Below are 12,158 nucleotides of genomic sequence, written 5' to 3' on the forward strand. Positions count from 1 at the left end.
GCAAAATGGGAGCCCAAAGACCCAGATTCAATTTAATCACCTTAAAAAAACCTGTTTCAATCCCTCTGGCTGTTCCTCATCCCAGCATGAAGGAAGCAGGCAACGTGGTTTTTGAAGCTTCCAGGCAGCAATACCTACCACACAATGACCAAGATGAAGTCTCTCTCTATATATGAGCCTGTGAACCTAGATACATAATCTCAATCAGTCCGCTCAGAAGCAAACAATTTCGAAGACGAATGACTGTGGGCTACGTTGATGGCCCAGTCTGTGAACTGCTTGCCTCATAAGTATGAGGGCCTGAGTTTGATCCCTGAATTCATGTAAGATAGGCGGGCATGGTGGCACATGCTTATAATCCTAGCACTGGAAGGCAGAGAAGAGAAGGCTTTCTGGGGCTCCCTGGCCAGCCTAGACTAACTGGTGAACTCCAGGCCAGTGAGAATCTGTCTTAAAGGAAATGGTAGCTGAACCCCTGAATTTGTCTTCTGATATCCAAATGCATGAACACACACATGCATGCACAGCACACACACAGCCACTAAAAATATATAAATCAAAATAGAAAAATGGTTGATTAGGCTCATGGTTTAGAGGTTTGAGTGCGTGGTCTCTCAGCCACAACACTTTGAACATATGGCAAAGCAAGTCATCGTGGTGGGAGCATGGTGTCCAACAGAGATGCTCACTTCATGGAAGTGGGGAAGTGAAGAAAGAGGAGGGATCCAGAGTCCCAGCACATCCACCCTTCACGGCACACTCCCAATGACCCAATTCCTCCAATGAGGCTCCCTATGCTAAAGTTTCCACCACTTCCCAGGACCCCAATACGTGAGGTTATATGGCATTTGAGATACGAACTCTAACACCTCCCAGATAGCCAGTATGCAATCATGTGACCATCAGAGAATGGCTGCCATAGCTTTCTCCCTTTGTCGATGATCCTTGACAAACATTTTTGTGGGCTTCTTGTTGTTGTTTCTTCACCAGTCCATTTATACACATATATTTATTAGATACTTGCTGTGTGCTTGGCTTTTTTGTTTCTTTGCTTGCTTGTTTGTTTGCTTTTCTTTTTACAAATGAGAAATCTAGGAGTCAGAGACAAATGGTTCTAGCTTCACCTACTGAATGGTTTACTCTTGAGGAAAAGTACCCCCAGAATTCTCCATCAGTGAGGGCTTCCTGGACACTTGGCGGTAAGATCTGAGCTGATTTGCTTATTTACATCATCAACTACAAAAACTAACCAAATCAGATTCTAGTGTGTGTGTGTGTGTGTGTGTGTGTGTGCGCGCGCGCGCGCCACGCGCGCACGGGCGCATGTGTGCATGTTTGTGTGTATACATGCATATGTATATAGTGTTGTATTGTGTATATATGTTCATGGCTGTATATGTGGACATACTGGTACACGTACATGTGTGTGGAAGCCAGAGGTCAATGCTGGGTGTCTTCCTCAATTTCTCTTCACCTTAAGTTTTGAGGCATTCACTGCTCTGGAACTCACTGATTCCATTAGACTGCCTATACAGTGAATCTCAGGCACCTCTCTCCACCCACTCCAGAGCTGAGGTTACAGAAGCATCCTACCCCTTCCAGCTTTGAATCAGGCACTAGGTTAAAACACCTCATGCTGTCACAGCAAGTACTCTGTTGACTGAGCTATCTCCCCTGCCCTCCAATTCTCTTATGGAGCAGAATGTCTAGGAATAACTCAAGTTAATAAAAGACCTGAGAGTTCACAGACAGTTGTCGACTATCAGAGCCCATGTAACATTGCAGCAGGACCCTACAAGGTAGGACCAAGGCACACCAATCTGAATCACACCCAATGAAAGTGCAACCCTGTGCTGTTTCTGAATTGTCACTACACAGTAAATTGATGTGGAGACCTCGTGGGAAACCTCTGTCAACACACCGTTACAGGAGTAGGCACAGTTTTAGTGTCCCAATCTCCTGCTCCCAAATAACTGACAGTCACTTCCCAAATAACTGACGCGGAGACTTATTATAAATTGTAAATTCTCATCCAATAGCTCAGGCTTATTACTAACTAGCTCTTACAACTTAACCCATTTCTATTAATCTGTGTACTGCCCTGAGGCTTGTGGCTTCTACCTCTATCCCATTTTGTGTGTCTGACTCTTTCTCCGTCTTTCTGGCAACTCCTCTGACTCTGCCCTTCCTCATCCTATCTTTCTCAGTTTGACTTTCCCACCTAACTTTATCTTGTTCAGCTATTGGACAGTCAGCTTTATTTTAAACCAATCATAGTGACATGTGATCTACAGTATACAGAAGGATTATTCCACTACACAGGACCCTTTGAAGAGCTCAGAGAGCCAACATGGAGAGGAATTTACCCCTAGACCAGGCCACAGGACGATCTGTGTGAAAGAGTGCCCCTTTGCTTGGGTCTCCTTAAGAAACTGAAAAGGAGAGCTTCTGGGGAAAATGACTCTTCATATCCTACTGCTGCCAGTGAGAGGAAAAAGACCCCCAACTGAAAACCAGATATAAACTCTGGATCCACCACTTACTTGTCGTATGACCTTGGATAAGCCACTGAAGGTCTCGGTGCCTCAGTGTCCTTATCTGTAAAATGGGGAAATTGTAATATGTAGGTGGATTGAGAAAGCCAAATGAGAGTCCAGGAAAGCCATCCATGGGAAGCCTTAGTCTTAACCCAAGGGTTGTTCATCCACTGCTCTCATAGCCTCTCTTTTCAGCTTAGAGCAGGTCCACAGGGATGGTCTGCCCACTGGAATGGTCTGCTAAAATGAGTAAATGATCCAGGGAGCCGAGAGCTGAATATTCTGAGCTTCCCAGAAGCCCCTCTTCCCATGAAGGACAGTGAAGAGCCTGGGAACAGAAAGATGGCTCTGTGGGCCAAGTGCTTGCTCTGCAGGACTGAGGACCTGAGTTAGATTAGATTAGATTGAATTCCCAATGCCCACATAAAATCAATGAGTATCTGCAACAGGAGGATGCCGGGATCTCACTAGTCAAGCCAGTCAAATCAGCTCCTTATTTTTAATGAGAAACCTTCTCCAGCTGAAAATTAGCAGAAGCAATTGAAGAAGGCATCCCAACAATGTCAGCTTCTGGCCCCCAAACAGAAAGATGATTACCCCTGAACACACATGTACATAAACACACCACAAACACACACACACACAAAAGATTAAAGACCCCTTGGGGGGGGGGCTGGAGAGATGGCTCAGCGGTTAAGAGCATTGCCTACTCTTCCAAAGGTCCTGAGTTCAATTCCCAGCAACCACATGGTGGCTCACAACCATCTGTAATGAGATCTGGTGCCCTCTTCTGGCCTGCAGACATACACACAGACAGAACATTGTATGCATAATAAATAAATAAACATAAAAAAAGACCCCTTGGCCAGGCTGCCTGGATTCATATTCATAAGCTATGTGAGCACAGACAGGCTGCTTCACCTACTAATGCATTCACATCTGCATCTGTAAAATGGCCTAACTACACTCTCTGGAATATGAAAGTCACAAAGTTCATGCAACCATGGGACCCTGCTGTAGTCACGATGGCTATGGTTGCTGCAGACACTGGCACACACCCTCTCATCCATGATCTCTAAACTACACCAGCCTCCTTTCTCTTCTCTAGCCTGACAGAGCACAGTCCTTTTCCAGACTCTGACACCTGCCATTCCCTCTGCCCCGACAGCTCTTCCTCTTCAGAGATACCTCCCCTTAGAACCCCAAATGTAGCCACAGCTTTTTCTTTTTCTTGTGTGTTGCAGCCATTACCAATGCCTGATGAAGGTCTTGGGTGGAATGGTCCAAGGCAATGCAATATGAACTTCCCTGAGCCCACTAATACTAGGCTCCAAGACAACAGAGAATCTGACAGATGACTGTGTTCCCGGTGTGTAAGACAGGGCTGCACACATGTAATATGGAAATAGTACATAGGAAGAATGATGTCTTAGAGAGGCTGCTTCACGGTCCTCAAAAGATGTGCTTCCCATAACACGGACCCTTTTAAACTGAGACATTTGCTCCCCACCCCACCCCTGTTGGCTTACCACAACCTGATCTATAGGCCAAAATATCTGTCTTTTAGCTTCTAATTGTTCAAGTTTCTCAAACTCTGGTCCTGTGATAGAGGACTGAAGAGAGAAAGAGAGAGACAGAGAGAGAAATAGGAATCTAAGTCAACGAGGATCCTCAGAGTCAAAGACGTTGGGAAACGATGTTCACACACTTGGGATTCAGAGCGCTCAGAAAAAGCTCTCCAGAGCCCGACAGGGAAAATGAGTATCAAACCCCAGTGTGCTCTGTTTTTCAGACTCAACCTTAGATCATCCGCAACATGAAATGCAATTGGAAAGTTAGTGTTTCAGCCATTTGTCAGAGATCGGGGAGGCCTAGAGGAGAGGGGAGGGAGGATTGTAGGAACCAGAGATGTCCAGGACACCACAAACATGGCCCACAGAATCAACCAAGCAGGACTCACAGAGGCTGAAGGGACGATCGCAGACCCTGCAATGCTCCTGTGGGACTCCTAACAGTGGGAATTGGGCTGTCTCTGACTCTTTCACCTGCTCTTGGGACCCTTTTTCTCATACTGGGTTGTCTTGTCCAGTCTTGATATGAGGAGTTGTATCTAGTCCTGTTGGAACTTGCTATGCTAAGTTTGGTTGATAACCCCTGGAAGGCCTGCTCTTTTCTGAAGGGAAACTGAACTGGATCTGAGGGAGAGGGGAGGTGGGGTAGGCTGGGAGGACTGGAGGGAGTGGAAGCTGTGGTTGGGATGTAATGTATGAGAGAAGGGGAAAAAAAACAAAAAGTTTGTCATCAAGTCCTCCCGTTTACAAGTGCATCCAGAAACTGAGTACCAGAGGGCCATGGACTTACTCGGGATCATGCAACCACCTCCACAATTCTGACACAGTGCACGCTTCCCAGCCCCTGCCTGTGCCCCAATGAGCTGCTTAGCTATGGGTTTGCAAAGAGTCAAAACCTGAACACAGTCCTCAGATCCCAGTATCAGTTTGACAAAACCATAGGACTCAGAGTGAAGCTTGCTCTCAGCCTCACTGCTCAGAAAACGATCCATTCAACAAGCGTTTATTAAGCACGATGTGGCAGGCACTGCGCGTTTTACAAGAAACAAGACACGGCTGTTCAGACAGCTCACAACACAATGGTCTGTAAGGAAACCAAGATTGATTGAACTGTCCTTGAGAAGCCGTCTTTGAAGCAGGGGAGTGTATGCACAGTTCATTTGCTTTTGTTATATTTTTACATCTATGCAAATGAAATCATTCCAGAATAAAGTAGCCTTTGCTGTACTCGGCACAGAGAAGGAAAGGCAGACAGGTGGGCTCCTTTGTGAGTCCCTCGCCCTATGCGTGCATCTGGTCACTTGTGACCCCTGGCTTCTGCATGTGGGTTGAAGTCATTTCATTCGCTACTGGCTGCAAACAAAATCATCTGCTTCCAAGCAGGATTTAGGTGTTGAAGCATATTGAAACATATCGCATCTAAAAGACCCTAGAAAACGTGGTTTGCAGAACCCATGTCAGTCTGAAGCAGTCCAGAGGTGGAGGTGACAGGGCTGTTATTCTAGGAGGCCCTTTTAATGAAGTGAGAGCCTTTGTCTAGCGACTAGGACCGTTGCCTCCTGTGACCCTAGAAGAAGGGTCCAAGAGATAAGATTTAATGGAGCATCAGGCTTGAGAAGTCTGAATCTAACACTGTGGAGGTGAAGCTAGCTTTCAGTGTGCCCTGGAGGTGAGACTGCCTGACTGAAAGAAAGCTGAGAAATCAGCACGTCCTCAAGGCCCCTTGTCTGGTGTGTTCCCTAAAGCTCGCTGCTCAGCAAAAGACAGTGTGCTCCAAAATCTAGCTGTCTTTCAAGAGCACGCTGAGGCTTTGCTGGGAGCAGCCCTCACTGGGGTTCCGCCAGGAGCAACACTGAACCAACCCACAACACGAAGGGGACTCCCCCAACCTGCCAGCACATGACCTGTGACCTCATTAAAAACCAGAACAAATTAGGAAGACCTCCCAGGCCCAGGAAGGGGCCCCAACCTAAGCTAAACAAAGCACAGGGCTACAGACCTAAGTCTCTGGTAAGTCACAGCGCACCCCAACCACTGCCCTTCAGAGAGCTGTCATTTAAAAAGCAACCCAGGCACAAATCACAGAACAAGCCTATGTCAGGAAGGTTAAGCTGACGTGTGCTCTTAAAGGACCAGGGTTCTTTCTCTCTTCCCTAATGGGAATACTTTTCTGAATAAACTCAGAATATCTGAGGTTATTACAACAACAGCCTTGGCTAATTTTCTCAGCTAAGAATCATTTGGTTTCTATGCAGCTGGCCTAGAAAAAGCATATGCACACTGGGAGAGTGTGTGTGTGTGTGCGTGCGTGCGTGCATGCGTGTGTGTGTGTGTGTGTGTATGCCTGATAATATGGCTGCAGTTGTATATTCCCATGAGGATGTTTCTAAGCAGTTTTATGGAAACAGTTGGGGGTGAGAGGGGAGATTTTGCCTAAGGAAACCTCCTCCTCCTCACAGTTAAGCTCCCAGACAGAGTGGGCAGCCGGTTCTCCGTCTGGGGTGGTTGGAGAGATTTGGGACATGTGATCAAAAGGCCCCTCCTCTTCCTCATCCACCTCCCTGTCTGCAGAGGACACTGCATTGGGGATCATGTGGACATAGGTAGCAGCGATCTCCTTATGGAAGACGGTGTCTTGATTGTAGGAGATGAGTTCATTACTGATGTTAACAGTCTGCACGGGGGTCCGGAAGCAGAGGTGGTTGCACCCCAGCAACTGGGCAAACACCTTCCGGAAGTCAGCGTTGAAGGCATAGATGATGGGGTTGAGAGAGGAGTTGGCCCAGCCAAACCAGACGAATATGTCAAAGGTGGTCTCACTGACACAATGGAAGCCAGTCCTTGGGCCCTGGGCATCCCCACTGCTGCAGAAAGGAACCATGCAGTTCAGGATAAAGAAAGGTAACCAGCAACACACGAAGACCCCCATGATCACTGACAGTGTCTTGAAAACCTTGGTCTCCTTCTTGATGGATGCTCGCAGGCTGGGGTCAGATTCGCACGCCCCGCGACTCCGACAGCTCTGAGCATGCTCAGCTGCCCTCTCCAGGGAGGAGATCCGGCGGATCTGCACCTGGGCAATGCGGTAGATGCGCGTGTAGGTCACGATCATGATGGCCACCGGGATGTAGAAGCTAATGAGCGAGGAGGAGATGGCGTAAGTTCGGTTCAGGCTGGAGTCACAGTTCTCCGCCCTGCCTTCTCGCTCCCAGCCTTCCTCCCAGGGCGTCCCATTGGACAGTAGGCCCTCTAGGCCCTGGGAGCCTGCCTTGTCTCTGTGCCAATTGAGTTGGACCGGAATGAAGGAAATGAGGATGGACAAGGCCCAAACCAGGCCCACCATGACCAGGGCTACGCGCTGGGTCATCTTGCGCTCGTAGCGGAAGGGCCTGGAGATAGCCCAGTAGCGGTCTACACTGATGATACACAGATTCAGGATGGAGGCAGTGGAACACATGATGTCAAAGGCCACCCAGACATCGCAAAAAGCCCCAAAGGGCCAGTACCCAGCCACCTCAGCCACGGCCTTCCAGGGCATGACCAGCAATGCCACGAAGAGATCCGAGACTGCTAAGGATACGATGAAGATGTTGGTCATCTTGGCGCGCAGGTGGCGGCTGCGTACGATGGCTGCACACACTAGCACATTGCCAAGCAAGGTCCAGACTATGAGGAGAGTCAGGAGGCCGGCGGTAACCACCTGCGCTGGTCCCAGATGGGCCGCTGAGTCCCCTGGGGCGCCCGCCTGCTCCAGCTGCCGCAGCAGCCCCAATCGCACCCGATGCGCGGTGCCATTGCGCCCAGGCGGCAGCATGTCCTTCTGGGTAGCACTGGCAAATCGACCCAACTTCGACCCTGCACCCCCCTAGAAGCCCCATCTGGCACCCCAGAGGGTGCTCAGGGCCCTGCAACTGACCGTTCCCGGACCCGAGGGTCGCTCACCCTGCGCTGTACGGGATCCCGGAGCGGTGACAGCCTCGCGCGCCTCTGGTTCCCGCGATGGGGCAGGAAGCGACCAGTGCCCGCGGGCCGCCTGGTCTGCGATTCTGTGGCGGTAGAGAGTCGGGGGGCCGCTGCGGCTGCTCCTGGTTCCCAGTCGGAGAAGCTTAGAGCGGCCGCCAAAGGGGGCGGGGGCCCGAGCCGCGGGCACCGGACTATCTCTGAGGTGGCTGCCAGGTCCCGTGCTCCCGCCCCTATCAGTCGCGCTTCTGTCGCTCGCGCGCCCTCCCACCTGTGCCCTGGCGCCGTGACTCTCCGCGTCGTTTTCCGAATCCAGAGACTACACACAGGTCCGAGAGAGGCCCCAGTGTCACACCCTTGTCCCGAGTTTGGGAAATAGCTCCATCTCCCCAACATCAGGAGCCTCTTCCCGGCCACCTCTGGGGCTCCAGCCCTGGCCACATTTGTAAGAGAGGTGGGACACGGCGGATCCAGACAAACTAGAGACTTGGGGATAGGAGGGCTGCCTTAGATGTGACAGCCGCGTCCTGAACCATATTCTGGGTCATAAGACCCTGAATTCCCTACTTAACTTTGGTGATCCTTGCTTTCTTCTCCCAGCAGAGACAATGAGATCTACTCCCCGGGTGCACGAGAAGTTGGGAGAGTCACACAGAAGGTGCTCAGGAGATACTGACGCCTGAACCTCAAGGTCATCTGTGAGAACCAAGTCTCAACAAGAGTACTTCCCCACCAACCCTTACATAGAGTCGACTCTCCCTTCCTAATTTTGGATGTGCTCGATTTACCGGGGAAAGGGGGCGGCAGGTGACTCAGTGTTTCACAGAAACTAATGCCGAAAAAGCCCCAGCTGGAGAGGGAAAGGGAAACAGTGGGGAGAGCGAGAAGAGACAGCAGTGTTCCCCAGCCTTCACGCGTCTCTCAGACACTGAGTTCCTCATGATGTTCCTGTCTCTCTGGTGATGCTGAACTCAGTTGCCAGGGAAGGAAGCAGGCGCCTGAAGATTGCACCTCCCCTGGTGGTGTTGTCTCCGGTTCCAGCTGCTTGTTCTACACCCAGATGCGCCTGCGCTTTGACCAGCTCCTCAGACGCCCTCGCAACTGAGCCTCAAACACCCTTTCCCCTTAACATTCTTGCTCCTGGTTTTCTCCTGGGAGAGATAGACAGATCACCTCTCCCAGTGCCAGAGCACAAATTGGACAGTTCCCGCCTCTACTCTCCGCCACCAGGGGCCTTGTCTCTGAATTCCTTATGATGTCACCATCCCCGTCTCCAGACTCTGACCTGGTCCCATGCCCACCCTCCACTCAACCATAAGCAGAGTTCTTTTCTGCTTTGTGATTGGGTAGCAAAATAGTATGGTTTCTCCTGGCTGGGAAGTTCCCTGTGAGTCTGGGCCTTTGGCCAGGCATACAGGACAGTTCATCAACTTGCCCTTGCTCCCCTCTGCCCATGGCTCCTACTGCTTCTCCTGAGTTTCCTCCACATTTGCCCTGTGTTTGAGAAGGCAACAGTACCACTCCAAAGAAAGGCCCAGATGGGTCAGGTGGGAATTCCCAAACCTGAGCTAACCTGTACCCGACCCTGACATCCTGGAGAGGAACCCCTCATGGTGCTGGAAAAGAACTGGGACTGTTAGGAATAGGCTCAAAGTCCCGCCAGTCATTACTGCAACTACTAGATATGAGGCCCTATTATAGATGTGCGGACAGAGAGGCAGGTGGATGAGATCCATGCGGATGAACAGGTACCTTGGAGCTCTCAGGTTTGCAGCCTCGTATCTGTTCAACACACAAGTTTATTTTGTTCTCAGATGCTTTGGAACTCTGCAGTTCTGTCCATCCATTTATCCATCCAACCACCATGAAGCAGGGACTGATGGGAGGGGTGCAGCACATGCGTGTCACAGAAGGAAGAGGTTGGCATAACAAGGCAGGAGATCACCAGACCGGCAATGGGTTGTTTCCCAATGAGCACAAAGCTAATGTCCACGTCAGGGGCAGAACTATGACCTATAGATCCTGCTTAGGCCCTGGGGACACAGGGAGAATCACAGGCACACCCCTTCACATCTTGGATTCTAAGAAGAGACAAATTACTAAGCAGTACGGGAATGAGGGTGTATCTCAGTGTGAGACTCCGAGTTCAATCCCCAGCACAAAAAAAATAGTCATAATAGTATAATTTCAAAATAAGGCTGTTTTATTTCCCGTTAAGTGTTATTCAAGAAGCAAAGGAGAGAGCATCTAGACTGGAGGGACAAGCTGCTTCCAAATGAATGATCCAAGAAGTGCCTTAACAATCAGAAAAATGGGAGAGATTTAGCAAAGCAAATCACTCTGGAAGAGAGGACAAGCTGATGGAAAGGGCCTGAGGCAGAATGTCCTGGCCTGAGGAAAAATGCAAGGGTATGTGGGGCTATTGTAGCACAGTTGCCAAGAGAAAGAGAAGGTGTGAGATGGAGAAGGAGGTGAGCCCTGTTGCCATGGTGAAGACATTGAACCATGTTCTAAGTACCGGATGATTGGTGTTTAAATCTCCAACCCTCCCTTTCAGCCCAATCATTGTTTTGGGTGCACATGACCATCTCTGCAACATTCAGGGCAACCTCCCTCCCCCTCCGCTAGAGTCACTCCAGCTGTCCTTGGACAGACACCATGTGCTTCTTAACAGCAGCAATGGCACACTATTTGGAGGCTATGTGCTGGGCTCTGGACAACAGCATGTGGCAAGATCTGGAGAAGGTATGCAGCTACACTTAAGTCTGGACATTGACTCGGTTCCCTAGGGGTTCCTATCTACCATCAGGAGAAGTGGGAACCACAGAGAAAGGCTGCATGAAGATCCTCTGTATTCCAGCACAACTGAACTTCCGATAACACAGCAAGCACTAACCATCAGCCAGGAACAGATGGCTCCGACGTTCCAGCTCATTCTAGCGATAATCACCTCAGCTTGGAGTGGGTGTCATGGCCTTGGAGGCACCATTCACCACGCAGAATTTTATGGTCTCCATGATAGAGGGAGGTATAGAAATGGCCCCATATATGCAGACCATAAGGATTGTTTGCCTGGCCTATCATACAAACACTGCAGAAAAGAGCTAAAGGAATGTCTTTCTGCTAAGAAGTTAGGCTGGGGACTGGGGTGAGGCTTGCCTCTCTGCACAGGCTTCTTTCATGTTTGCAGTCAGAGAGAATGTGGCTTAGACAGAAAACAAGATGAGGCAGAGATGGAGGCAGAGCAGGAAGAGAGACTAAGACAGACACAGAGACAGACACAAATACACAGAGCGATAAATAGAGAGATGAGAGGAGAGAGGAAAGGGAGAGACAAAGGAAAAAAAGTGAGAGAATATCTTACAATCTACTCACATCCCTGATGTTCACAGTTCCAAAAGTCAATAAATCGCTTTTGGCTAAAAGGCATCTTTAGAGATTCAAAGGGCACCTGCCATCCAAAAGCTCAGCCATGCGAGGAACAAAGCATGCTCAGGGGCGTGAGGAAAAGGTTGACTGACTGCCTGTTGGGCTGGCAGGGTGGGCAGGGCTGAGAGGAGGTTGGCTCAGCGGGAGGGCAGGTGGGAATTCCTTGGCATTTGGGCACTAGGGCATGCCTGATAAGGAAGAGCGTGTGCAAAGGCTCAGAGGCAGGTGTGTGGGAACGGTTTCTGCTACTCTGGTGTTGTACTCTGGAATCCAGAAGGCATCGCACCAGCTTCCCCTCTGTGGTGAAGACTGCATTCTCAGGGACAGAGCACACAGCCAGGGAGGCATGGTATGTGCCTCTGCGGTCATCTTCCAGGCCCAAAGCTGGTTTAATTGAGAGGTGGTTTGGTTGTCATAGTGCTTGCCTAGCATGCAGGAGGCCCTGGCTCCATTTCCAGCACCACTGAAGTGGATAAGGTAACAGTGCCTGTGATTCCAGGATGCAGGGGTGAAGGCAGAAGGACCAGAAGTTGTGGGGTTTGAAAGAGAATGTTCCCCGTAAGCTTATGTATGTGAAATGGTCCCCAGTTGCCGGTGCTGTTTAGGGGAGAGTTAAGGAGGTGTGGCCTTGCTGGAGGAAGTATGTCACTGGAGGCGGGCT

General features: G+C 50.0%; 2 protein-coding genes across 2 annotated transcripts in view; both read right to left on the bottom strand.

The window, feature by feature from the left end:
* Positions 1–12,158, bottom strand: part of Tmem128 (transmembrane protein 128) — a 286,921-nt gene that overhangs the window by 210,102 nt on the left and 64,661 nt on the right. The gene's annotated exons all lie outside the window — the stretch shown is intronic.
* On the bottom strand, positions 5,097–8,672 carry Drd5 (dopamine receptor D5). Its single transcript, XM_075943082.1, has one exon. The coding sequence runs from the start codon at positions 7,920–7,922 to the stop codon at positions 6,495–6,497; it is 1,428 nt and encodes a 475-aa protein (XP_075799197.1). The 5' UTR covers positions 7,923–8,672; the 3' UTR covers positions 5,097–6,494.

Source organism: Microtus pennsylvanicus, chromosome 12 (assembly GCF_037038515.1).
Source record: "Microtus pennsylvanicus isolate mMicPen1 chromosome 12, mMicPen1.hap1, whole genome shotgun sequence".
Classification (NCBI taxonomy): domain Eukaryota; kingdom Metazoa; phylum Chordata; class Mammalia; order Rodentia; family Cricetidae; genus Microtus; species Microtus pennsylvanicus.

Excerpts from the sequence above, each read along its gene's own strand:
- Drd5 (XM_075943082.1), bottom strand. The coding sequence starts at position 7,922 with ATGCTGCCGCCTGGGCGCAATGGCACCGCGCATCGGGTGCGATTGGGG.